Source organism: Amphichorda felina (assembly GCF_050947745.1).
Source record: "Amphichorda felina strain 45539 chromosome Unknown scaffold_5, whole genome shotgun sequence".
NCBI lineage: Eukaryota > Fungi > Ascomycota > Sordariomycetes > Hypocreales > Bionectriaceae > Amphichorda > Amphichorda felina.
Window position 1 is genome coordinate 2,439,317 of NW_028145045.1, and position 25,285 is coordinate 2,464,601.

General features: G+C 60.4%; 10 protein-coding genes and 1 non-coding gene across 11 annotated transcripts; 5 read left to right on the forward strand and 6 right to left on the reverse strand.

Annotated features, from left to right (window-relative positions):
- Positions 1-29: 29 nt before the first annotated feature.
- Positions 30-1,814, reverse strand: ACO1O0_005603 (glycosyl hydrolase; the record flags this gene model as incomplete). Its single annotated transcript, XM_083195018.1, has 1 exon — positions 30-1,814. The coding sequence occupies one exon, from the start codon at positions 1,812-1,814 to the stop codon at positions 30-32; it is 1,785 nt and encodes a 594-aa protein (XP_083049931.1).
- A 548-nt stretch (positions 1,815-2,362) lies between these two features.
- ACO1O0_005604 (uncharacterized protein) lies at positions 2,363-3,688 on the reverse strand (the record flags this gene model as incomplete). Its single annotated transcript, XM_083195019.1, has 1 exon — positions 2,363-3,688. The coding sequence occupies one exon, from the start codon at positions 3,686-3,688 to the stop codon at positions 2,363-2,365; it is 1,326 nt and encodes a 441-aa protein (XP_083049932.1).
- Positions 3,689-4,479: 791 nt separating this feature from the next.
- On the forward strand, positions 4,480-5,776 carry ACO1O0_005605 (transcription factor domain-containing protein; the record flags this gene model as incomplete). The annotated part of the gene is made up of 2 exons (XM_083195020.1): positions 4,480-4,627; positions 4,707-5,776. The coding sequence occupies 2 exons, from the start codon at positions 4,480-4,482 to the stop codon at positions 5,774-5,776; spliced, it is 1,218 nt and encodes a 405-aa protein (XP_083049933.1).
- Positions 5,777-5,829: 53 nt separating this feature from the next.
- ACO1O0_005606 (uncharacterized protein) lies at positions 5,830-8,331 on the reverse strand (the record flags this gene model as incomplete). Its single annotated transcript, XM_083195021.1, has 1 exon — positions 5,830-8,331. The coding sequence occupies one exon, from the start codon at positions 8,329-8,331 to the stop codon at positions 5,830-5,832; it is 2,502 nt and encodes an 833-aa protein (XP_083049934.1).
- A 732-nt stretch (positions 8,332-9,063) lies between these two features.
- ACO1O0_005607 lies at positions 9,064-9,135 on the forward strand. Its single transcript has one exon. It is a non-coding gene; the product is annotated as a tRNA-Arg (tRNA).
- Positions 9,136-9,553: 418 nt separating this feature from the next.
- ACO1O0_005608 (aromatic ring-hydroxylating oxygenase subunit alpha) lies at positions 9,554-10,867 on the reverse strand (the record flags this gene model as incomplete). The annotated part of the gene is made up of 2 exons (XM_083195022.1): positions 9,554-9,983; positions 10,041-10,867. 2 exons carry the CDS (start codon positions 10,865-10,867, stop codon positions 9,554-9,556), a joined length of 1,257 nt encoding a protein of 418 aa, XP_083049935.1.
- Positions 10,868-13,622: 2,755 nt separating this feature from the next.
- Positions 13,623-15,032, forward strand: ACO1O0_005609 (sarcosine oxidase; the record flags this gene model as incomplete). Its single annotated transcript, XM_083195023.1, has 2 exons — positions 13,623-14,448; positions 14,521-15,032. 2 exons carry the CDS (start codon positions 13,623-13,625, stop codon positions 15,030-15,032), a joined length of 1,338 nt encoding a protein of 445 aa, XP_083049936.1.
- A 1,385-nt stretch (positions 15,033-16,417) lies between these two features.
- On the forward strand, positions 16,418-18,790 carry ACO1O0_005610 (uncharacterized protein; the record flags this gene model as incomplete). The annotated part of the gene is made up of 4 exons (XM_083195024.1): positions 16,418-16,428; positions 16,610-17,118; positions 17,193-18,094; positions 18,164-18,790. 4 exons carry the CDS (start codon positions 16,418-16,420, stop codon positions 18,788-18,790), a joined length of 2,049 nt encoding a protein of 682 aa, XP_083049937.1.
- Positions 18,791-19,909: 1,119 nt separating this feature from the next.
- ACO1O0_005611 (uncharacterized protein) lies at positions 19,910-20,864 on the reverse strand (the record flags this gene model as incomplete). Its single annotated transcript, XM_083195025.1, has 2 exons — positions 19,910-20,400; positions 20,492-20,864. 2 exons carry the CDS (start codon positions 20,862-20,864, stop codon positions 19,910-19,912), a joined length of 864 nt encoding a protein of 287 aa, XP_083049938.1.
- A 1,026-nt stretch (positions 20,865-21,890) lies between these two features.
- On the forward strand, positions 21,891-23,098 carry ACO1O0_005612 (SET domain-containing protein; the record flags this gene model as incomplete). The annotated part of the gene is made up of 2 exons (XM_083195026.1): positions 21,891-22,010; positions 22,061-23,098. The coding sequence occupies 2 exons, from the start codon at positions 21,891-21,893 to the stop codon at positions 23,096-23,098; spliced, it is 1,158 nt and encodes a 385-aa protein (XP_083049939.1).
- A 395-nt stretch (positions 23,099-23,493) lies between these two features.
- Positions 23,494-24,928, reverse strand: ACO1O0_005613 (uncharacterized protein; the record flags this gene model as incomplete). Its single annotated transcript, XM_083195027.1, has 3 exons — positions 23,494-23,609; positions 23,919-24,454; positions 24,510-24,928. The coding sequence occupies 3 exons, from the start codon at positions 24,926-24,928 to the stop codon at positions 23,494-23,496; spliced, it is 1,071 nt and encodes a 356-aa protein (XP_083049940.1).
- Between the last annotated feature and the right edge of the window lie 357 nt (positions 24,929-25,285).

Genomic DNA, 25,285 nt, shown 5'->3' on the forward strand with positions numbered 1-25,285 from the left:
AATCTAACACGCTAGGTATTAAACAAAAATCATATACAGAGAGTCCATGTGCTGTCAACGGTTGACCAACTGCCATCGACACTTTGCCTCTGATACGCCAGTTTTACTACTACGCCGTCGAATTTCAGGATAAACGAGCCTTGCCACCTGCCATCCTCAATGGACGTCGGCTCCTTGCTTCCCGGGTACGCAATGACTCTGTTGGAGCCCTCCCGGAGGTCAAACGGGGCTCCGGGCTTGGAAGACACCCGGACGTGGAACTGGCGCTCCCAGTTGCTGCCCCTGGAACAGCGCGCCTCCATGTTGATTGGGTATGTGTTCTTTGGCAGGGGCTGATCCAGCGGGGTCAGGTGCATGCGGATCGCATCGTCGCTGCCGAAATGCACGGCCGCCTCGTCGAGCGTCATGCGAGTCGTGAAGATGGACCGGCCGTGTGTCGTGTCGTTGCGGGCGTGGTGGACGTAGAAGAGCTCGGATCCTTGTGGAGTCTGCCGTGTCACGTCCTGCGCGCCAACCTCCTCATCCGGGCGTCGCGGGGGCGACGCGACGATGCTTCCGTGGCCCGTCGAGTAGATGGGCACCTCGGCGTCGGGCGCCTGCGAGAGCACCGGGTTGGCGACGGACTTGCGGAAGGGCCCCAGGGGGGACTCGGCCGTGGCGAAGCCGACACCGTAGTTGGACGCCTCGTAGTTGTTGGCGCTGTAGGTGAGCAGGTAGACGGGCTTCCCCGTGTCGGAATCGGCGCGGCGGATAAGGGTGCTCCCCTCGGACCAGCGGCGGTCCTTCTTGGTGCCGTTGAACTTGGCGTAGTCGTCGACGTGGAAGTTCTCCCACGGCTGGGGGTCGGCGCCGTACGAGATGACCGTCTTCCAGCCGTCCTTGCGCGGGGGGTCGCCGATCTCGCCGGTGCCGCTGTAGGAGGCGATGTCTGCGGGCAGGGGGGGCGCGTCGTCGGCGTGGACGTTGCGCTGCGAGGCGATGATCTCGGGCATGGTCGACGCCGAGGGGTCGTCCCACCAGGCGCGGTCCATCTCGACGACGATGATGTTGGACTCCTCGATGTACTTGCCGAGGTCGGCGTCCCAGTTCCAGTTGCGGTAGGCGTTGCGCGAGACGTAGAGGTAGATGCGGTCATCCTCGTCGAAGAAGATGTTGACGTCGATGGTGGGGATGTAGGTGCCCTTGGGCGCCGTCTGGCCCTCCTCGAGCGTCTGGGGCGGCAGCATCTGCTTGTCGTCCATGATGAGGTTGACGTCGTGGTAGTCCGGGTCAAAGGGGTAGTAGTCGATGGGCTTGGACTCAATCTCCCGAAACGGCCCCGTCGGTGAGCGGGACACGGCGACACCAATCTTGGACGGCTCCTCAAAGGCCGAGTAGCGGAAGTGGTCCTTGGCCAGGTCCTCGCGCAGGCGGCCGGCGAAGAAGAAGAAGTACCAGCCCGTCTTGGGGTTGTGGTATGTCTCGGGGGCCCAGAACCAGTCGCGGGCCCAGCAGGCCTGGCCGCCCTCCAGAGGTCTCATGTTGGCATCGCGACAGGCCTTGAGGACACCGCCGGGGTGCTTCTGCCACGTGGACAGGTCAGGGCTGCTGTAGATGGCAAAGTTGAAGCCGTCGTCGGCGCCCTCGGTGGAGTAGGCGTAGTACCGGGCGCTGGCGGCATCCCACAGCACGAAGGGGTCGGCGCCGGTGTGACGGGCTGAATTATAGAACTGGGGAGACGAGGAGTCCATGGCCATGTCGTCCTGGTTGGGGTTGGGAGCAGCCAGGGCGTGATGGCTGAGCAGGGCCGCTGCAAAGAAGCGGGAGAGGCGCATCTTTTTTTGGAGGTGGCTGGAGTTGAACCTGTGGGGGTTGGCGTCAGCGGGAGACGAGCGCCAGAGGCTCCAGAGATGAGGTGAGAGGACAATCACAGTCGGTGAGGCGAGGAGGAGGTGACGATGAGAAGGAGAACGGCTCCCAACAGCTAAGTACTTCCCCTCACTCTCACCACGAGACAAGGTGACATTGACAATCGGTCCGAGCGACTTGGAGAGCCCCCAACTGCGCAATGTTCCATCTCCATTCCAGCTTTCCAGGTGACGGCTGGCCACTGGCGAGTGACCTACGATGACCAGCCCCGGAGATTTCACCACGACCCCGGGATCTGGCCCACAATTCCCCCTCACGGCATGGATTGGATCCTGGGGAAGCCCCTGGGATGATGCTGGGATTCGAGGAACAACTCTCCGCGGGCAGCCACCTACGCACCACTTGACATACTATTGGCAGGACACACAGTCCGGAAGTCGGCCAACGGCCTATTATGATCGTTTCACATACTCGTGTTGATTACGCGGTATCAAATATCCCTCTCGCCATCTTCCTATGCACTGTTCCGTCTCGAGAGGACAGTGGTGAGGGAGCGCAGGAATATGCCCACCAGCTGCGCAACCTCGTCCGCCGAGATAATGTATGGCGGCGCGAGCAGAACAGCGTCCACGACTGATGAGCACGGGTAGACGGCAGCGCCCTGCTTGAAGCACTCATCCGCCACCTCGCCCGCCAATGCTCCTCCCAGCACATCCTTTGCGGCGCCGAAATCCACCGCCCGGAACAGCCCGAGACCGCGGACATGAGCCCCATGCGAGACCAGCTCTGCCGGCAGACCCGCCTCCAGCGACGCGGCCAGCACGTCGCCCATCTCGCGCACATTGGCCAGCAGGTTGTCCCGCTGCAGGATCGTCTGCACGGCCAGCGCGCCCGCGCACCCCAGCGCATGGCCCTGGAAGGTGTGCGCGCTCATGAACTTGTCCGCGCCCTTGGAGCACCGCTCGAACATGTCCACCACCTTGGGCCCGATTAGCGTCGCCGACAGCGGCACGTAGCCACCCCCCAGGCCCTTGCCCACCGTCTGCATGTCCGGCGCCACGCCCCCGAGCGACTGCCACGCGTGGTAGCTGCCCACCCGGCCCATCCCGCACATGACCTCGTCGAAGATGAGCAGGATGCCGTGCTCGTCGCACAGCGACCGCAGCCGCGGCAGGTATCCCCGTGTCGGCGCCACGGCCCCCAGTGTGGCCCCCACGACGGGCTCGACCACTATGGCGGCGACGGTGTGCGCGCCCAGCTCGCCGATCTTGGACCGGTACTCGGCAATCAGGTCGTCCTCGTACTGCTCCTCGGTGCGCCCATCGGCGTCGGCACCGTAGAAGCAGCGGCTGACGTGGTGGAACGCGGGGCTGAGGATGGGCTGCATGGCCAGCCTGCGCTGCGGGTTGTAGCCCGTGGCCAGGGCGCCCAGGGTGTTGCCGTGGTACGAGTGGCAGCGGCCGATGATGTTGGCGCGGTCCGGCTGGCCGTTGTAGATGTGGTACTGGCGGGCCATCTTGAGGGCGCCCTCGACGGCCTCGGAGCCCGAGCAGACAAAGGTGACGCGCGAGAAGGCGTCGCCGCTCTGCGCCGTGATGAGCGCGGCCAGCTGCTCGGCCGGGGACGACGTGAAGAAGGACGTGTGGGCGAAGCTGAGGCCGCGCAGCTGGGCGACGATGGACTCGATGACCTCTGGGTGGTTGTGCCCCAGGCACGAGACGGCGGCGCCGCTGCTGCCGTCGAGGACCTTGTCGCCGTTGCCGTTGACGAGGAAGACGCCCTGGCCGGCGACGGCCTCGGGATAGTCCTTGTCCAGGGAGCGGTGGAAGATGGAGGTCATGGTGGGGTTCCGGTATGATGGGAGTATGGCGGTATGGAAGTATGGCCTGGGGCATTGCTCCCTTGGACCTCGCCTCGACTTATATACACCACCCCATCCCCATCCGCTATCGGGAGAGCGAGTGCAAGTGCCTGTTTGGGGTTAGTGCTGCGACTCCAGGCCGTTGCCACTTTGGGCAATTCCACTCGCTCCGCTTGGGGCTCCACCAATGCCGACCCCGCTCCGATCCGGGATCCGGTTCCGCTCCGAACCCACCCGCCCCCCAACAATTCACTCCTTCTCATCCACCAGCACGATGAGTTCGAGGTCCAGGGGAGGTAAGTGACCCCGGTGCCGATCACGGTGCCCCGTCCCGACGATGAGGCTGATACTGGACAGGCTGCGCTGCATGTCTGCAGCAGCACAAAAAGTGTGACGAGTCACGCCCAGTCTGCCACCGCTGCGCACGCCTGGCAATCCCGTGTGACTACAACCCTCGACTCCGGTGGTTCAACGGCGCTCGGCTGCACCGCTGCCCACGGAGGAGCCCTCGGCGACGCCCGCAGGAGGCGTCTGGAGTGACCGATCCATCCATCTCTGACGATGGGGATGCCGGTCCCTCGGCTGGGCAGAGGCCTACGGTAGCGCCAGAAAGCCCTCCTCCTGAGGAACTACCTCACACTCCGACTCGGGGACGCGAGCTTGAAGTCGGACTTGTGAGGCCTAGCACAATAGAAAGCCGGCCTTTCTTGGAGTTCAACCATGGAAATCTGGCAGAAGATGGCCAGAATCTATCCGAGTTCGCTAGCGATATGACTTTGGCAGGGTCAAATATCAACCAGCTCTGGATAAACTACAGCGCAGATGAATCGGTTCACTTGAACCTCCACAGTGTCTTTGATGGCGATCTCTGCTCCGCCCTCCTCCCGCAGAAATCAGAGCAGGCAGCATACATCTACTGTACGCTCGTTTTCAACTTTTCTCCACGATCCGTGCTGACCCATCCCAGTCGTCCACTGTGTATCCCTGATATTACCAGGCCACTCGGACCATCGCAACGGCTACAGGCAGCTCGCCGCCTTCTCCCTCCAGTCCCCCATGCTGCTCGACACCATCATCTCGATAGCAACCACCTACATGCACCGCCGCCACATGGCACCCCGATCCGTCGCTCTCACCACCCAGTCCCGCGCCCTCGCCTCCCTACGTCGCAGCGTTGACTGGCTGGCAAGCCCCAACGACAGTACCCCATCCCCCGCGGAGACGGCCTGTCTGAAGAGAGAGGTGCTTGCCACGATCCTCCTCCAGATCACGGTCGAGATCTGCAACGGCTCCAGCGTCGTCAAATCGCATATTGCCTACGCGGCCAGCCTGTTCCGCGAGCTGGGGTACGAGGACCACGTGCCGGCGACACCCATAGGGCTCATCCTCACCCATCGAATGGCCTTTGTCGATGTCCTCAGCTCCGTCTTCTGGCGTCGCCGGCCGCTGCTGTCGCCGGGATTCTGGTTCCTTGAGCGGGACGACGAATATCGCATGGCGGATCTCACGCCCCGGTTCCAGGATACAACGGGGTGTCCATTCTGGGTGGTTCGTGTCCTGGCACGCATCTCGCACCTGGTAGCTGACGTGGATGATGGCTTGTCAAGTGGCGATAAGGCCACGCGAGCATTAGCCCTCGAAAGTGACCTCGCGGCTGCCGCTCGTGAGCACAACATGGGCAGCCCAACGCCCTCGAGCCACGTCGAGATCGTTGGCCGGTGCTACTACTGGAGCGCCGTCATCCTACTCCAGAGACGAATCTTCCTCGATGCGCGAGAGTCGCCCCGCGTACAGATGAGCCTCTTAGCACTACTAAACCTCCTGGCGACCCTGCCTATCGGCTGCGGACCAGACAGCGCCCTCTCGCTACCTCTGTACATGGCTGCTCTGGCCGCCGTCGGGGAGGACCACCGGGCGCTCATCCGTGACAAGAGCCAGAGTCTAGATGCGTACTACCCGTCGCAGACCCGGACGGTGCTCACGGAGGCGTTTGGCTACATGTGGGCGGCAGCGGACGCGGAGCTTGATTCCGATCTGATGAGGCAACGCTCGCTGTTTATTTGCTAGAAGGAAACTATACATTGACTAACTAACTGACTACTTAACCACAAGCTCCATCATCATAGCTTGTGCTGCCCCCTGATTGCCCTCATCCGGCTTCCCTGGGCATCGTACACCGGCTCTGCGACGACCGTGGCGCTGATCCTCCGCCCAAAGTACTCAATCTCGACGCTAGCCCCCTGGGCCACTGAGCTGGGGAGGTGGGCCAAGGCGATGGGTTTCCCGATAGTATACCCAAACGCTGCGCTCGTCACATAGCCTGCGGCTTTGCCATCTACGTACACCGGCTCCTTGCCCATGACCATGGACTGTCCGTCATCTACAGTTAAACACCGCAGCCGCCTCACGACCGTGTCCCGAGCTCGCCCCTTTATCGCTTCATGTCCGATGTATCCCTCCTTACCCGGTTGCACCGCAAAGTCGAGCCCCGCCTCGTACGGGTCGTGCTCCGTCGTCATGTCGGTGCCCCAGATGCGCACGCCCTTCTCCAGACGCAGCGCATAGAAGGCATGCCTCCCCGCGGCGATCATGCCCAGGGGATGGCCAGCTCGCCAGAGGATATCCCAGAGATACGCACCGCACTCGGCGCTCGTGTGCAGCTCCCAGCCTGGCTCACCCACGTACGAAACGCTCAGCGCCGTGACGGGCAGGCCGCCGACGGAGACCTTCTTGGCCCGCGACGGGGGAAGCCGGGCGAGGTCCTCGCTGGTGCTGACAGCGGCGATGACGTCCCCCGCGAGAGGGCCCCAGAGGCCGATGCAGCATGTCCCCCCCGTGATGTCGCGCACCTGCACGGACTTTTCGGGCTTGGCTCTTGTTTGGTTGCGTGCCTCGCGGGTGAGATATGTCACGTCCACGTTCCCGTTGGCATTGACCAGGAAGGAGTCCTCGAGGAGTCTCGCCACGGTCAGGTCACTCCGCACACCACCCTGGTTATCCAGGAGCAGCGTGTACGTGACGGCGCCAGGACACTTGGCCATGTCTCCCGTGGTCAGGCGCTGCAGCAGATCCACGGCCCCCGGGCCCGACACCTCCAGCCGGCGATGGGCCGTCATGTCGAACAGGCCCGCTGCAGTGCGCGTCTTGTACGCCTCAGCCGCCGCGATGGGCGAGTAATACCGCGAGGACCAAGCGTCGCGGTCAGCAGGCCTCCATCGGCGGGGGAGGCTCCGGAGCAGCTCCGCGTTGGCCTCGTACCACTCTGGACGCTCCCACCCGCCCGCCTCGAGGAAGTGGGCGCCGAGTTGGACCTGGCGGGCGTGCAAGGGGCTGACGCGGAGGCCCCGGGGTGAGTCGCGGGGCTGGAAGGGGTGCGCGATGTCGTACACCTCGACAAAGTTCTGCGACGACGTCTCCTTGACGTATTCAGGGGTGGTCTGGACGGGGTCGAAGCGGGACAGCTCGGCGCCTGAGAGGTCGACGGTTGACCTGCCCGTGGTGAGCACCTCGGCCATGGCCCGGGCCACGCCGGCTGAGTGCGTCACCCACACGGCTTCAGCCACGTAGAAGCCATCCAGGGTGGGAGATTGCCCAACGAGGGGGGCTCCGTCGGGGGTGAAGGACAGGATGCCGTTGAACCCCTCGGCGATCTGGCTCTGCTTGAGCGCCGGGAGCATCTCCTGGGATAGCTTCCACGCCTCGGCGAAGTCGCCGGGCGTGAACTCGAGACGCGATGGCATGTTTCTCTCAGTGACATGCTTGGGAGTCGGGCCCAGCGATGAGGCAACGACGGGCATGGGCGGGTGGCCGTAGTACCCGATGCCGTACCGGTCGCCATGCTCGCGGTAGTAGAGCCTCTGATCCTGGTACCGCAGGATGGGCAGCTGTGCTCCATTGGGAAGCTCGTTGCGGCCCTCATGCGCCGGTACAGCCGTCGTCTTGACGTACTGGTGCCCCATGGGTAGTAGGGGGATGGGCAGACCGACCATGGCGCCCACCTCGACGCCCCAGAAGCCCGCGCACGAGACGACAATGTCGGCGGGGATGGTGCCTCCAGTGGTTGTCACACCGGTGACGCGGCCGTCGGCCTGCTCTATGCCGGTGACGGGCGTTGATCCCATGTAGCGAACACCAGCTGCCCGTGTGCGCTCCATGAGCAGCTGTACCGCACGGGCTGCCAGCGCCAGGCCGTCACCAGGGATGTGCAGGCCTCCGAGGACAACATCCCTGCTCAGAAGGGGATAGAGGGAAAGACACTCATAGGTGCTGAGAAGGCGCGTCTCGGTTCCCCAGGACGACGCCCAGCCATGCTTCCGCCTGAGCTCGTCGAGTCTCTCCGGGGTGGTGGCCACCTCGAGGCCGCCGACGGGGTCGAAGCACGTCTGGCCGTCCCTCTGGAGGGAGCTGAGCTTCTGGACCGTGTACTGGGCGAACTGCGTCATGGACCTGGAGAAGTTGGTCTGGAACACCAGACCCGGGGCGTGCGAGGTCGACCCGCCGGGCATGCCCAGGGGCCCCTGCTCGACGACGGTGATGTCGGTCCAGCCGCGCGAGACGAGCTCATCGGCGAGGTTAGTGCCGACGATTCCCGCTCCGATGATGACGACGCGTGGAGGAGCCATTGATTGATTATTTGAGGTTGGTATGAACAAGAAGGAGGACATGAGAAACCAAGCAACATGAAGTGGTCATAGAAAGGGGGCGACCTGGCTTGCCACGGGGATGATGGGATATACCAACATCTCGGACGTATATACCACAACAAATCACGGGGACCCCCTTCCGACCCTAAGAGCTCTGATCTACAGATCTGGGGATCTGCATGATACAATGTATATCATGGTAACGACGTGTAGCATCGCCCAAGGGCCGGGTGTCCGCGGTCGAGCGGTCACGTGATCGGTGTAAGTCGGTCGAGGCCGAAGATGGGGAGGCGCGTGACTGGCAGCCACGGCGACAGGTGCCGTATGCATGAGATAGGGCGGCCCAGGGCTGGGATTAGGGGTCCTTTGTTTAGGCATCAGGCACCGGGTTCGAATTGAGGGCGGGCGTCGGGCACGGGGAAGCTTCGAGGAACACGGGGGGCTGCCCCCGAAGGTCTCAGGGAGGGACTTGGTGGTGATGGCAGTAGCTTTTCTCTCTTTTCTTATTCCCCTTTGCGTTTCTTGGCTTTGAATGCACAATGCTCTGTGTAAGAATATTCTCTGTCATATGTCACTCTCTCATCGGAACCGAGACCTCCACAGATCAAGGCGGTGCCCATCGGTGTGAGGTGTGAGATCTCTTGCCCTGGGCGTCCCGGCAAGTTCCCTTATGATCCTGTCCAAGCCGCCTGTTCTTCAACAAATCACGCAGGGCGCGTGGCCAAATGGCAAGGCGTCTGACTACGAATCAGAAGATTGTGGGTTCGATCCCCACCGTGCCCTTCCTTTTTTTGCCTTCAATCGTTCTGTTTATGCTGGACTATTTTTTGGGGGGGTTTTTTTTTATGAGTGGGCGGGTGGGTACCCAGCTTGACGCAGGGTCTTTGGCCCGTCCACGATGGTAGCATTTTTCTAGACGTGGGAATCGAGTTTCCAGCCAATCAACCAACACGATTCACTCTCCCCTTTCACACTTTGGGACTCGCACCAATACATCAGCTCGTACGGAGTCATCTCGTTCAGCTCATTATTCCATGTCCATAAATCGTATGCCGGAGCATTAGCCGGACGCCAATCACTAATAGTATGCGTCATCTCCGCGTCAATGCTAGCCGTTCTCGTGTTAATACCAAGACCATCATCACCTCATCCCAAACCGATCATGACCCAATCTCAATGCCGACAGGTCCCCTCTACTCTACTAGAAGGCAAGCTCCTCCCTGTTGCACATCTTCCCACCACAGTCCACCTCGGCACAGAACCCCAGGTCCCTCTCGGCCACCTCGCCCCCCCGGTCCCCGGGCAGCCTCTGCCTCGACGGCCAGATCTGGCAGCCGGCATCCTGCTCGCGGCGCCGGTGGGCCGTGACGAGCTCGCGCACCGACCGCTGGAAGAACAGCGGGCCCCTCTCCTTCTCCGGGTGCAGCTCGCCGTTGACGAAGACGCCCGCGGCGATGTTGCGCTGCGCCTGCGTGCACAGGTGCTTGTCCTCGGACATGATGCGCCGGTACATGGCGCTGATGACCTCGAAGTCGGCGTCGCTCGAGTGGCGGTTGCGGAAGACCTCGTAGCGCATCGTCGACCGCCCGGGCCCGCTGGGCACGAACCGCTGGATGAAGAAGAAGTGCGGGCTGGGTGGCCTGGGGTCAGCGGGGGGATCACACTTGGGACTGCATGTATGTACTCACGACACGTTCAGCGAGGCGTTGGGGAAGTAGTAGGTGCTCGCCACGCGGAACCCGTTGGCGATCTGCTCGGGCGTCGGGTTCCCGTAGTGGCAGATGTGGCCCCCCTGGGTCTCGACGCGGTAGGTGCTCAGGTCGGCGATGGAGGGGATGTCCGGGTGCGTCGTCTGGCAGTGGTAGCACTCGTTGTAGTTGTCGGCCAGGATCTTCCAGTTGTAGTCGCCCTCCATGTCCCACGCGTGGTCGAACTGGTAGCTGTCCCAGTCGTACATGTCGAGGCGCGGCTGGGTGTCGATGCCCGCAAAGTCGTCCTCCCACGCCACCTCGGGCTCGGGCCGGCTGCTGTCCATGTTGACCCAGATGAAGCCCTTGGCGTCGACGTGGACGTGGATCGGCAGCAGGCCGTTGCGGGACCTGTCGAAGCCCTCGAGGTCCTGGTACCCGGGCGCCTTGGCCAGCTTGCCGCCCAGGCCGTACGACCAGCCGTGGTACTTGCACGAGAAGATGAGGCTGTGGCCCTGGTCCTTGGTGACGATGGGGAAGGCCCGGTGGCGGCAGACGTTGTGGAAGGCGTTGATGTTGCCCTGGTGGTCCCGCACGATGACGAACTCGAACCCGGCCACGTCGTACCGCAGCCAGTCGCCCTGCTCGGGGAGACGGAGCCTGTGCGTGGTGAGGAGCCACTTTCGCGAGAAGATGGCCCGGCGCTCGAGCTCGTACATCTCCTGCGACGTGTACCAGGACGCGGGAAGGGCGCGTACGGGCGTCCTGTCGTCGCCCGCAGGGGCGGTGCGGCCGAGGCCGAGATAGTTCTTGAGGTAGGACGCCATGCCGTATTAGATGTAACTAAAGGGGGACGGAGTATAGGGCTGGCTAATATTCTCTGGCAAGCGGCTGGGTGTGAAGAAGCTGGAGTCTACCGAGTTACATCTACGACTGGATCCGGGCTGGACCCTGGACCTGTTATATCCCTATGGGTTCCTCTCGCGATGAGACAGATGTCCAACCAGCCGCCCTCGCTGTTGCATTCCAAGCATGATAGCTCTACACACCTCTGGTAGCGTTGGATGCCCGGGGCCGTCAGCTGCTGTCCCCCGGGGCCGACTCCGGGATTCTCGCCGGTCACATGGTCGGGAGTGTCGAGTCGGGCCCGGGGGCAAGCTACAACACACAGGACCCTGAAAGACTGCGGTATCACTTGGTGAACACAGGACCCTGAAAGACTGTAGTATCACTTGGTGAACACAGGACCCTGAAAGACTGTAGTATCAGAGTGGCGAACAAAGAGCCTTGACTGTAGTATCACAGTGGCGAACACAGTACCCTGGAAGACTGTAGTATCACACTGGCGAACACAGTATACCCTGATAAACTATGTAGTATCACATGGTGGATATAGTACCCTGAAAAACTATGTAGTATCACATTAGTAAACACAGAACCCTGAAAGAATGTAGTATCGCAGTGGCGAACACAGTACCCTGAAAGACCGTAGTATCGCTCAGCGAACACAGGACCCTGAAAACCATGTAGTATCACATAGTGAGTACAGAACCCTGAAAGACTGTAGTATTACAGTGGCGAACACAGTACCCTGAAAGACTGTAGTATCGCAGTGGCGAACACAGAACCCTGAAAGACTGTAGTATCGCGCTGGCGAACACAGTACCCCGAAAGACTGTAGTATCAAATCAGCAAACAATCATCCCGTCCCCTAGCCTCTGTCACAGCGGTTGCAACTTCGCGTGGCACAAGGACAACCGGAGTTCCTTGGGGGGGGCGACGGGCTGGGAAAGGCGGCGGGGAGCACGGGGTCCGGAGCGCGTAGGTGGGCGGCCGCGCAGTGGCCGTTGTAACTCGGCAGAGATGAGTTGTCATAGTAGATCAGCCGTGGAAGTGCTGTCCCATGAGACCTCGGTCAAATGCACATGGCCCCAGGCCCCGGCAGCATGATCGGATGTCCGTCGGTCGAGGCGACGGTGAACCGTCTTCCACCATCTCAGCCCATTGGGGGGGGTATATGCCACTCTTTTTTTTTTGGGATATAAAAAGATACCACGACCAGACCCAGCATGCCAGGGTTTCACTTGGGCGAGGAGAACCCTGAACCCGGTAAGCAGGAGGCTCAGAAAGGTTCAGGAACATTTGGCACGAAGCTTCTGGAAGGATATCATAAACGCCAAGAGAGAGGAAGGCTGGCTCTGTCGATCGCAGAGTCAGGGTCCCAGTGGAGAGATGATAGGCTCGGGGATTGGCGGACGGTCCTTTTGCAAGCTTCGCCGCGGGAAACTGCCAAGGGCTAGCCTGGAGCTTGTCCGCGTCCCGTGTCTTCCATGTCGTCTGACAGACCGACGGCCTGGAGCCAACTGCCTCGCCCGCTGCGTCAAGGGAATGACGGTAAGGGCGAGGCTCCAGATAAGGGCACACGGGTCTAGAACGCCGGAGCAGCGGTGACACTGGTTTCGTATCAACCGTGCGAAGGAGGGGGGGAAGGTGAGGTTCGGGCCTGCAGGTTTCCGATTCCAAGTGTCAAGATGTAGAAACTAAGTGTCAAAAATAAGTGTCAAGATGAAGTGGCAGGGGAAGTGAAGAGACAACATTTGAAGTCGAGGTCAGTCTGGCGAGTTCTCGATGCGCCTCCCCCGCAGGCTAATGCCAGCCATGGCCCTAAATTGCCATAAATTGCCATAAATTGCCAGGAATTGCCATGGAATTGCCAGCCATTGTCGCCGCGCAAGACACATTAGCAAACCAGTGACACACGGGTTCGGGTAGGAGCCGTTCTACACCTTCTGCTTTCCTCCATCGGGAGTCGTCCGACATCGGAGATCCATCATGGTACTGATCGTGGCGTCAGGCTCGGGCGTCGTGTGGAGGTTGCGGTGCCACGGTGCCACCCGAGTTGACCGACCCGGCAGTTGGAGACGCCCTTCCACCTACGATTCTGCGAATAGTACGTACCCGTGATGGCACCCGCAATACGTGCTCCTCCGTATCCGTACCATGATTCCCAGTTGGGAGAGCTGATGGCATCCACCGCATTAGCGCCCGCGATGATGCAGTATGCCTGGACCCCCGGAGCCTTGGCCGACACTCGTCACGCACCATTGCAAAAGATGGAGCACCGGTGGCACACCCGAGGCCTACGGTGAGGCTTACAGGATGCCCACCCGTCATCTGATCATCTGATCATCCTTATCTCTATGCTTAAACACCCTCGCCCTGGGGAAACCCCCCGGGACCCACGTGACCGGCCGCCGTGCGGATCCCCGGAGCCCACCGATATCAGCATGTATCATTGTACCATTGTACCTATCATTGTACACCATCGTGATACATGGTACGGCGATGCGGCCATCTCTCGGGATGTGCTGCGGGAGATGCTATGCCCACGGGAGACGTCTGCTGCGAACCGGTAGGGAACTCCCATGATAATTGACCCTTTTTATGTCCCCGTCCGCCCGCTCCGGGTCGTCTCGTCTACTCCCAGCATTCCATCGTTGATACGTCTCATACTATACTCCAACCCCCGGAGGAAACCCTCCCTCATCTCCCTCATCTCCCACATCTCCCACATCTCCCACAATGGCCCCTCCCCCAAAACAACCCTCCTACCTCATCATCGGCGCCGGCGTCTTCGGCGTGTCGACAGCCTACCACCTCATCACACAGCACCCAAACGCCTCGGTGACGCTCGTGGACCGCGACGCCTTCGACGCCCCCAGCCGCGTGGCCGCCTCGTGGGACTGGAACAAGGTGGTGCGGGCCGACTACGACGACCTGGCCTACTGCCGGCTCGCCCTCGAGGCCCAGGACGTCTTCCGCTCCGACCCGCTGTGGCGGCCCTTCTTCCACCAGACGGGCGTCTACTGGATCTGCCGCAGCGCCTACGCGCGCGACGTCATCGACAACTACCGCAGGCTGGGCCGCAAGGCCGACCTCGAGGCCGTGCCCATCGCCGAGGCACGCAAGCTGTACGGCGGGCTGTTCAACCAGGCCGACTATAACGGCGCCAAGGAGGTGCTCGTGAACCGCTCCAGCGGCTGGGCCGCAGCGGGCGACTGCCTGGTCGCCGTGACGCGCCGGGCCATCGAGCTGGGCGTGCGGTACGTGACGGCCGACGTGGCGACGCTGCGGTTCGACGGCCAGGGGGACAGTCGCTGCTGCTCGGGCGTCCAGACCAAGGACGGCGAGGTGCTGACGGCGGACCGAGTCGTCCTGTGCACGGGGGCCTTCACGGCCAAGCTGCTGGAGATCAGCGCGGCGAGCAGCGGCATCGACGGCCTCCGGGCGGGACCCAGGATCGTCGCCGGGGCTATCGCCACGGGCATGGCGCGGCTGCCGGATCGTGACTTTGGGCGGTTTGCCGATATGCCTGTTGGGATGCAGGGGTACACGGCCGGGATGGGCAGTAAGTCTCATATACTACACGCATATACATTACCATGTCCATGTGTATAAGACTGACAAAAAAAAACCACAGGCCCCTTCCTCGGCAGCCTCCCGCCCACGCCAGACCGCGAGATCAAGTGGTGGGGGCGCACCATCTTCCGCAACACACACCCCGTGCTGCCGGGCCGGTCCATCTCGGCGCCCCCGGAGGCCCCGGACTACGCCCAGTGGGCGGTCTCGTCGCGTCTGCAGGAGGACGTCGACCAGGCCAGGCGGTCCTTCTACGGGTCCCGCGGCGACGCCTGGCCCATGGTCAAGCACCGCATCTGCTGGGACGCCTTCACCACGAGCGGCGACTTTATCGTGTCGGCGCACCCGGCCGCCGCGGGGCTGTACGTCGCCACGTGCGGCTCGTTCCACGGCTTCAAGTTCTTCCCCGTCATCGGGCGGTACGTCGCGCAGATGCTCGCGGACAACCTGGAGCCGGAGCTGGCGAGTCGCTGGGCCTGGGACAGGGAGAGGCCGGATCCGGCGCTCAACCCGGAGTGGCCGCGGGCCGAGATGCGGGACATGCTGGATCCGGTGGTGGAGGCTAGGCTGTAGGGCGGTGGCCTGGGAAGAATCGTAGGAAAAGAAAGGGGATATATTATGGGACTTTTAGGGTGTTTGATTCTAGCACGCTTTTATCATCTTGGTCCGTCCGTCCGTCATGTTAGTACATAGAGCATTCAACCACCACAGGGAACCGGACCACGGGAGCGCACACACACGGCTCTGTTTCTTGTTTTTTTTTTACCCTTCACACTGGGGGAATTCCTCAGCCAAGAAGCCGAATGCCGGGAGGTCCGAACACCGCAGAAGCGTTGTGTCCGGGTCCCCGGTCGGTGTGGAGGCCCATCAGGCATATAAGTCGTGCACGCGGGAGGGTCACTGTGGCCCCGAATTATGGAAATGCAAGCCAGTGGTCTCCTCTCGTGAGGCCACCCCCTCGGTCTGCATGGGTGAGGGCGGCTCAGACCCGTGACTGCTATCATTGCTAGTACGTATCGTCCCCTCCGGCGAGTGCCACATGTAACATGGACGCTGGCCCAGCTTGGACCCCCTCCCTCTGTGAGCTGTCAAGTCGTCCGTCCGGTGAGATAGAGAGGTGATCGAGGGCACGTGCGAGATTGGCGGATCGTGCGAGTGCTACTATGTAAGTGAGAGTTCGTGTTGGGCTGTCACCGTGTCTCAGCCTCCCTCCCTCTCGATACCCGAGACAGTCGATATACATGAGAGCCCTGCGTCCGCATCTCGGAGGCACTCTTGGCGTTGGACCCTGGGGAAGGAGAAAAAAGAAAAGAAGTGAGAGCACAGAGGAGGCATTGCCTTGTCAGATATGCCGTTGGAGATGCACGAATGGGAGGGTTCACTGGGGACCCTTTGGGGGGCCCGTGTCGGTGAATTGGTCTTATCATTGCCCCAGGTGCGAGTACAAGTTACAACGGAGTCTCCGGACATTGAGAGATGATGGATTAGCTCAGTGCTAGCTGAATGAGGAAAAGACTCAACTGACCCCGCGTACTCGTGCTATGTATAGCTGCCCTGTGGCGAGGGCCATTGCGTAAGGCGTAAGGCGTAAGTACATTACCGTATATATTTAATTCAAGCTGCAGCCCTCGGAGGCTACAACATGCTGTCCGCCCTCTTCCCGATCTACACACAGTAGACAGGTATTAGACGCCATAGACAATCAATCACACCATGACACCCCCTGAGGAGGGCACCGTCGGCCATGGCCATGGGAGACGCCGCTCCCACCATGCCTGCCTCACCTGCAGGTATTATCTCTGCTACTCTTGCTGCCAGCCAGTACTACCATCAATCGTGATATGATGCTAACATCTCCAGGCGGCAGAAGACACGGTGCCCCGGGGAGCGCCCAGCCTGCTCCAGCTGCGTCCGTCTCCGCAAACAATGCTCCTATCCTCCCTCATCCCGGCCACACAATGACAGATCGGTAATGCTGCCCCTGTTGCCCCCGTTGTCACATCCGACTTCTAACCGTCCCCCGCCCCCACAGGAGGAACGGCTCGCCCACCTGGAAGAGAAGCTCGACCGTCTCCTGAGCGGCAGCATGTAATATACAAGACATACGGCTCCGAGAAAGCTACCGTCGGACCTTCTGACGCGGTTCTCAGGGCGAATCAGCAGCCCCAGCTCATCGACGACAACCTCAGCAACATCAGCAGCCTCAGCAGCCTCAACAACATCAACAGCCTCAACCACGACATGGCCAGCATGGGCGACATGGCCTCCTGCTCCGACAAGTCCTTCTCGGCTACGCCCCCAGCCCGCGAGCAGACAATCGCCAGCAGACACCCCAGCAGCGGCTTCTCCGACCCCGACGAGCCCAACCTGCGCCCGTGCCTCTCCGACGTGGCGGCCGCGGTCAGCCTGTACTTCCACTACTGCCACCGCCAGCCCATCTGGTGCTTCGACCGCGCCCACGTCAGCGACTACGCGCGCATCCCCGAGGAGCTGGCCTGCAGCATCCTGGCCCTGACCTCGCGCTTCTCCGACAGCAGGGGGAGGGGCCAGGTGCACGCCGAGAACGCAAAGACGCTCGTCATGCTGCGCATCGCCAACGGCTCCGTCGACGTCACCACCATGGAGAGCCTGTGCCTGCTGGCCTACTCGTCTTTCATGGGTATTTACTTTCCCTTGCTGTGCTCTTCTTTGCCCCCCTCCCCCAATGGCTGACATTCATTGCTTTGATACTAGACGGCAACGTCCACCTGGGCCAGTTCCACCTCGGGCTCGCCCTCCAGCTCTGCCGCTCGGCCATGCTCGACCTCGAGTCGGCCTACGCCGTCGACGACCCCAGCGCCGAGCGCAAGAAGCGGCTGTTCTGGAGCCTGCAGCTGCTGGAGCAGTTCTACGGGCGCCAGACGGGCCTGCTCAGCGTGCCCAGCGAGATCTGGCGGCCCTCGTACGCCTCGGCCGTGGGCTACGCCGACTACGACCCCAAGGGTCCCCCCCTGCCGCGAGACGACCTGGGCTGCTCGAACCCCGAGGAGCCCGGCATCTGGAACACGAGCGTGCACCTGGCCTGGGTCTGGAGCCAGGTGCGCAAGTACGTGTCCAACTGCGCGCACAACACGATCCGCGAGCCGTGGCGGCACGACTCCATGTACGCCAAGGTGGTGTCGGACTTTATGGAGACGGAGAACCGCATCCCCATCTGCCACCGCTACGACTCGGCCAAGTTCTACAAGCGCAAGGTCGACGAGCTCAAGGTGCACCGCGACTACTGGGCGCCGTGGCTCAAGGAGCAGTTCACGTACCACGCCATCCACACGGTGCTCAACCACCCATTCCTGTACATCGTGGGCGCCCAGCACAACCCCACGCTGGCCATTCCCAACACCTTCTGGCGCCGCTCGTCCGAGCTGGCCCTGCTGCACTCGACCTGGATCGTCCGCATGATCGACATGGTCGTCGACAAGCAGGTGCCCCTGGCCGACCCCTTCTTCGGCCACGCCGCCGCCATCGCCGCCACCGTGCACCTGTACTACTGCTGCGCCGCCGCCGCCCGCCTCAAGCACAAGTCCAACACCGACTTTGCCAAGTGCAGGCGCTTCCTCAAGCGCTTCATCCCGTCGTCTGCCGCCTGCGGGGCCTTGGTGTGTTCTTTCCTCTTGATCCCCCAACATGCACGAAACCATGGAACCCCTTCTAACTATCGGCCACAGGACCGCAACCTCGACCGCATGGCCCAGATGGCCGCCGGCCCCGAGAGCATGGACGTCGAGGACTGGATGCCCTCCAAGATCTACCTCAGCGTGCCGCTCATGTGGGAGATCCTGCAGTTCACCTTTGCCGGGGACGCGCGCCGCGGCGCCGCGGCACCCACGGCGGGTCTTCTCGACGCGTCGCTCGCGCCGCGCATAGCCTGCCACAACGAGGACAATGACAACGATGACGGGAGCTCGACGCTCGAGATCATCGTCGCCACGTCGCCCGAGATCACCATCAACACGGCCGACGGCGGGCAGGAGGCTCCCACGGTGTCGTCCTACAAGGGCGGGCCCAACCCCAACCCCAACCCCAACCCTGCTTCACGTCCCCGCCCCGGGCACGACGACCCAGCCCGAGGCGGCGGGCCCTCGTGGGGCGACGAGAAGCACGGCGGCGAGCAGGCGACGACCGACTTCCTCAGCTTCAACTTCACGCCCTGGCTGTACGCCGACGCGGCGCAGTTTGTGAGCATGGAGGACATGGGCTACGACGGGTCGCAGTCGACCATGAGCGAGACGCGCGGGGGCATGGCCTGGTGGGAGGGCGAGAACTTTAGCAACATTATGTTCAACCACTTCTAGCGGGGTCGGGAAGCGTCTTTTGTTACCTATTATTGTGTTTGTCTGTTTCTGCACTCGGGCGCCAATCGTCTGTTATGAAGTTCTGTCAACTCGGATAGATGTTGTGTGGGGTGGGAGGACAAGATATTTTCAGGGGGCTGCATCTGGCTGAGCGGGAAAATGATTCTGGGGGTTTTCAAGCCCGTCATTTCTTCATGAGCCGTAACACTATTATTATGCTTAAAATAATCTTGCTTGATCGCAGGGTTTATTCTGGGTACTAATCGTACTATGCTGCTTCGATGGTGATTGATCAAACAGGAGAACTCCGCCAGTGCTCCACTGTAACCTCACTTTAAAGGGCATTGATGTCGTGATCATCACGATGAAATCCTTCACAAAGATCAGTCTTGAATGCAAGAAGAAACAAATTGCAAAATAATGGCCTAGCAACTAGGTGTTAATAGGTGGCTCGCGTTGCAGGCTTGTACGAGTACGCCCCCGTTCGTCAACACCCCACATCCTCTCCAATTGCCTAATTAGGAAATTTTGAAGCATCGCAGCATGGGCCTACGTAGTAGTAGATTGAGCATCTGCATACACACACAGAAATGGCAAGTGTCAATAACTCCTCAGCAGTAAAATTACGACTGCCGCCCCGTCGATGAGGTCCCCATGGACGGCGACCGCTCCGAGATTGCTAAGTCTTGGAGTGACAGCACTGACGAGATTTAAGACATGTGCATAGGTAGCTTGGATGGGATAGACAAACTGACTGATGGATAGTTTGATATACATTATTAGCGTCATGTAAACCAAACTCTTGTATCTGAAAACAGTTTGAAACAGTTCAGCGCGGAATAGGATCATCGTGCTTCGTATACGTCACCAGTTACACTCCTTGATCGCGTGACTGTACATGGGCCAGAGTCCATCAGCGTTAGCGAGTACAAAATCTAGCATGGCAATCATCTGCTCGGATGAGTAGTTCCACTCAATTCGACGCCGGCTCTTACCTTCCATGAAGCTCCATCGGCCAACACCATCTTGTATCCAGCCATCCGTCCTACACACATGATCCATTAGGGACTCAAAACTAACAAGCGACTCGGGCTTGCGACAGCGGCCCTTTTTTTTTTTTCATAACGCCGACTTGGGAGCCTCCCAGTACCGGCCATCGGGGAAGTCAATATCAGCGTCATCCATCCTGACCCCAAGATGCCACCTCTTCAGCCCCGGCCAGAAGTTCTCAAAGCCGCCCGTAGCATCGCCTCCCCCATCCGCCTGCCGCATGTCAAACCACCCTATGCTGGTCCTGCGCGACGATTGCCCGGGGTCCACAGCGCACCACCTATCCGTCCCCGCTAGCTCGCCCTGGCTGCCGTTGCCCTCGGGCAATGGCGGGTGGACGATGGTCAGGTCGAAGCCGGCATACTTGAGCAGGCCCAGCGAGGCGGGGAACGACGGGACGAGGGGGACCGGCTTGAATGTCGCCCGGAAGAACGGTTTTGTGCTTGGCGCCGCTTCAGATACATCGCCCGTCGTGTCGTGCGGGAAGACCTGGATGTGGGTGGTGCCGTTCTTGTCCTCCTTGAAGTCAAACGACGCGAGGTGCTTGGGGATGTTCCAGTCTGCCAAGAGTCAGCTCCTCACTGATTATCCATTTTCGCTTTCTGTCGCCGTTCCTCTGCGGTCCAGACGAAGGGGGGGGGGCGCCGTTACTCTTCCTCCCATTCCAGCAGGTTAAATTCTGCGAGACGTATATCCTCGTGATGCGCAAATGGCGCCTCTTGACGCGCTTGCCATCTTCCTCCTCCACCACGTACTCGAAAGACCCCGGCGACAGGATCAGCTCATCGTACGGCCCGGCAGGGGATTCGCTGTAGCGGATGATCTGGATCATGCTCATGCCCCCAAGGTGCTTCCCGGCCGAGGCCGAGGCAAAAGCCGATTTGGCCTCGAGCGGCGGGTACGTGAGGCCGGCGTCGTTGGCCGCAGCAATCTCAGACTTGTTAGTCCAGAAGGGGAATGTGTAGATAGTGCCGCGGAGCTTCCATGGTGGAGGTAAGGGTTTAATGTCTGTGGTAGTGTCCATGGCGACAGCTTGAACTGGGCAGCTTACGGTAGGAAGTGGAAGAGTTGGTGGGCGCGTTAGTGATAGGCAGTCACGCAGGTCCACGGTGTGGATGAAGGTTCCCTTTTTATGGCTGAGAGTGAGACATGCAGGACGCATTACCGAATCACCAATTCGGTAATCTGCTCGCCACGGCGCTAGGGACGGGAGCGCATCACTCGCCGATCTTCGTGGGCCCAGACCCGGCTTCAAGGCCTTGCTTGGCATTAGAAGTTGGAGGCTTGGGTTGTGAACTTAAGTATAGAACTGTGGGATATGTGGGATGTGCCGACTTGGCAGATGACGTTAACCGAAAGCCTAGGCAGACGAAGCTCTTATGTATCGCCATGTTACACCTAACATGAACTTAGACCATTTTCATTCTCAGATAGTACAACAACACCAGGGCAAACCCCCTCGCTGAGAATACAATTGCTGACCAAAGTCCCCAGAGAATATAGCTAATCTCAACTTGTTGATGCTTTCATTATGTCTCCGTAGATTGCATGCCAATATTGCTGATGGCCACCCGGCTGGCTGGTTTCCTACGCGACTAAGACCAGACAGCGAGTAAAAGCTTAAGGTCGTAAGATTCAAAAGGTCAATATGAAAGCTGACATATTAAGGTTCGGATTCATAGCCAATATTAGCCTGAGAGGGGAAAGCACCGAGGTGCATAAGCGTCGGTGAGCGACGCGGTGTAGAGTGTGAGGTGAGTGACCAATTTTGAGATGAGATTCAGTTTTTGAGATGAGATTTGAGAACAACAGACAATCTGAAAAGAAAAGTCCTCATATCCCATATCATGGTCCTCTAAATAGCAATTCAAAAATTAAAATAGAATAGTGAGATATCTCTTTCACACTGCGACAATGGCGGGCTTTTGCCACCACTATAGCCCACCAGTTCCCCCACCGGCTGTCGGACTGAGCGTGACACCATGAAAACTTGACTCATGGATTGAAATCTCCCCCAACTCAACACCATCACCACATAAACTCGCCCAGCATGGATCCCATCGACCAGCTGATAAGCTGGGCTGATTCAAGAGGGATCATTCTCAATGGAATTACTCCCAAAGTCCTCCCAGGACGTGGCATCGGTATCGTCTCGACGCGCCGCATCGAGGTAACCCTCCTTTCTCCCACTCATCATCACCCAGCTCACACTCTTCCCAGCCCGGCGAGACAATTCTCACCGTACCAACGCCCGTCCTGCGTACACTTGACAATACCTCAAAGACCATCACCAATGCCCTCCAAGGCGCCACCGTCCATGCCATCCTGGCTGCCTCCCTAGCCTTGGACCTCGCCGACCCGCCCTCCACCGACTTCACCATCTGGAAGGCCGTCTTCCCCACGCACCACGACATCACCACCAGCATGCCTATCTGCTGGCCCTCCGCGCTGCAGGATCTCCTCCCCGAAGCTGCCCGCAGCCTGCTCGCCAAACAGCGCGCCAAGTTCGACCGCGACTGGTCCCTCGTCTCCTCCGCCCTCCCGGACCTCGCCTCCCTCTCCCGCGACGACTACCTCCACGCCTGGCTCCTCGTCAACACCCGTACCTTCTACCACACCACCCCGCGCACCAAGAAGGACCTCCCCCGCGAGGACCACATGGCCCTCCAGCCCGTCGCCGACCTCTTCAACCACTCCCCTCTCGGCTGCACCGTCTCCTTCACCCACGCCGGCTTCACCATCACCACCCCGACCACCCCCTCCGCCGCCGCCACCGAGTCCGGCCAGGAGATGTTCATCCGCTACGGCTCCCACTCCAACGACTTCCTCCTCGTCGAGTACGGCTTCACCCTGCCCCGCGGGCTCAACACCTTCGACGAGGTCTGCCTCGACCCGTACCTGTGCCCGCGCCTGTCGCCTGCCCAGCGCGACGCCCTCGACGCCCGCGGCTTCTGGGCCGGGTACATGCTCGACGCCGAGACGGCCTGCTACCGCACCCAGGTGGCGCTGCGGGTGCTGTGCCTAGCCCCCGCCGCGTGGCCCGACGTGCTGGAGGGGACCCGCGACGAGGGCGAGGACCAGGAGGTGGTGGACCGGCAGCTGCTCCGGGTGCTGCGCAGGTACTCCTCGGACGTGGACGGGGTCAGGGCCAGGGTGAATGACGTGAGCGTGGGGGATGTCATGAGGAATACCCTGAGGGATCGGTGGCAGCAGATCGCAGAGATGGTAGACGGCGCCATAGACCGAATATCACAATGACATATTCAAGACTGCGATCCCACACAGCACTACTTACCATCACGCCCCTTCTGTAGACATGATACCCTGCTGTGAGCTTGACATCCCAATGTGGGTTCAGATCACCGAATACGCCTCGGAGGTTCAGTAGTGTGTCAAAAAATCAATAAACCTCTTATGTTGACGCCAAAACCCTGAAGTGTCCTCCTAAATCCATGTCCTAATTGTACAGGAGAGAATATCCCCGCCGCTTCAAAACGCAAGCGGGCTCCAATCTGCCTATCACTAGGCACAGAGCAGAAAAATAAACCCAGCAAACTCCCAGGCGCTTTCAGTCCAACGAGAAACATGCCATTATCTCACCTGCTGGCACTTCCCCCTCGTCCAGCCTTGCACTACAGCTCAGCGACCCTGTCCTACTCTGGCCGTGGCCGCTTAGCACCGTGGGGGTTGCCCCAGTCGCCGCTTCCACCTCCTTGGTTCTGGCCGAATCCAAAGGGCGCGTTGAAGTTGCCGGGCATGCCTTGGAACCCTTGTTCTCCCGTTAGTTTTGGTCTTCAATCGAAAGTAGAGTGCTGTTTCGAGCCACCACTGGGCAGCGTCAGAGGAGGCCGGCGCCATTACAGCCTCCGCAAAAAATGGCCACCGGCATGGCCAGAAGCTGCCCCAGCCGGTCCAGCCGTGGCACGGGATGGCTGTGCAGGGTTTCTCCAATTGTCTGCCACTTGGCGACGATGCGAGCTGGAGCCATAGCCGAAGAAAGCGGATGGCGGCTGCTAGCCGGCCGCTGCCTGCGGAGATGGCGAAAACAAAGGGGATTGTTGTGCAAAGGGTATCGTACCTGGCATTCCACCTGCGCCCATCATACCCATCCCCATGTTGCCCGGCATTCCCATATTCATGCCACCCATGGGGTTCATGCCCATCATATTGCCCCCTCCTCGACCGCGCATGCCGCCTCCCCTCATCCCACCACCCATCATGTTCCCCCGATTGTTGAAGCCAAAGTTGCCGGCGCCGCCAGGGCCACCGAAGCCGCCACCTCCCATGTTGTTATAACCCATGTTGCCGCTGAAGTTGCGGTTGTAGTTGCCCTGGTTCATGTTGCCACGAGGGCCACCGAACCCGCCACGGCCACGGAAGCCACCACTGAAGTTACCCCGATCGTTGTAAGGGCCAGACGGTGCAGAGCGTCCCTGGTCCTTTCCTCGCGCTGGCGCGTCCTTGGGAAGGGTCCGGAATGGGTTGACGGCGGGGTTCCAGTATTGTGTCGTGATCCTCTTCTGTCCCAGCTGGCCGGCATCTGCCGGCATCTTGTCAACAAAGTGTTTGGCCGCCGTCGACTCCTGAGGCGTGTAGAATTCGATGTAAATTTGCCTGCGGGAGCAAATGTCAGCAAAATTTCAGACGCAGTGTGCCATTGCAGACTTACCCCTTGCTCTTCCCGTTGACCTTGTGCTCGCTAAATGTCATGTCCTTCACACCCTCCTCGCAGCCGGCCTGGCGCAACCAGCCACGGATATCATCGTCAGTCGTCCACCAACTAAGTTCGGAGACCATGAGTGCTGTTGTGGCATGGGGGTCTACAGGGCCTCGATCATCGCCCTCTGGCTTGGAGAAGCTCTGAGAGCCCTTGGGGTCTTCCTGCTCGTGCTCGTGCTCGTGCTCGTGCCCGTGGCTGTCGCGTTCGTGGCCGTGGTCATGGCCGTGGTCATGATGGGAGTCACCGTGGTCGCCCTTCTCACGCGCATCATCTTGATAGCCGTGTCCGTCTTTGTGAGGGCCGGGATTCTGCTGGTCGTCGCCGGTCGCATCCCCGTAGAAGTCGATCTCGTAGTCCTCTTCAGCCATTGTGAAGGCTTCTCAGGGCGATAGAACAACCCAACGTTCAGCGATGACGAACTGGCTTTGTCAGAAGGACCAGAGGAACTAGGTATGGTATTATAAGGTTATGTTCGAGATACAAATGGGGCGTCTTTGATCTTTGAAAGTTCATCAGCTCTCGTAGCTTCAACGTGCGTGGCGCGTCGCCCAGCATCTAGTCGGGAGACAGGTGCAGCGGTCAAGGAAAGATAACAAGAAGAAAAAGAAAGAAGTCAAAAACTCCAGTGCGAGGCCTTCAAACACGGCGCATGTAGTAGTACGTACAGGATCCAAGGACGAAAGAAGAAAATATTCACCTCAGACCCGAGTCACCCTTGACTCTCG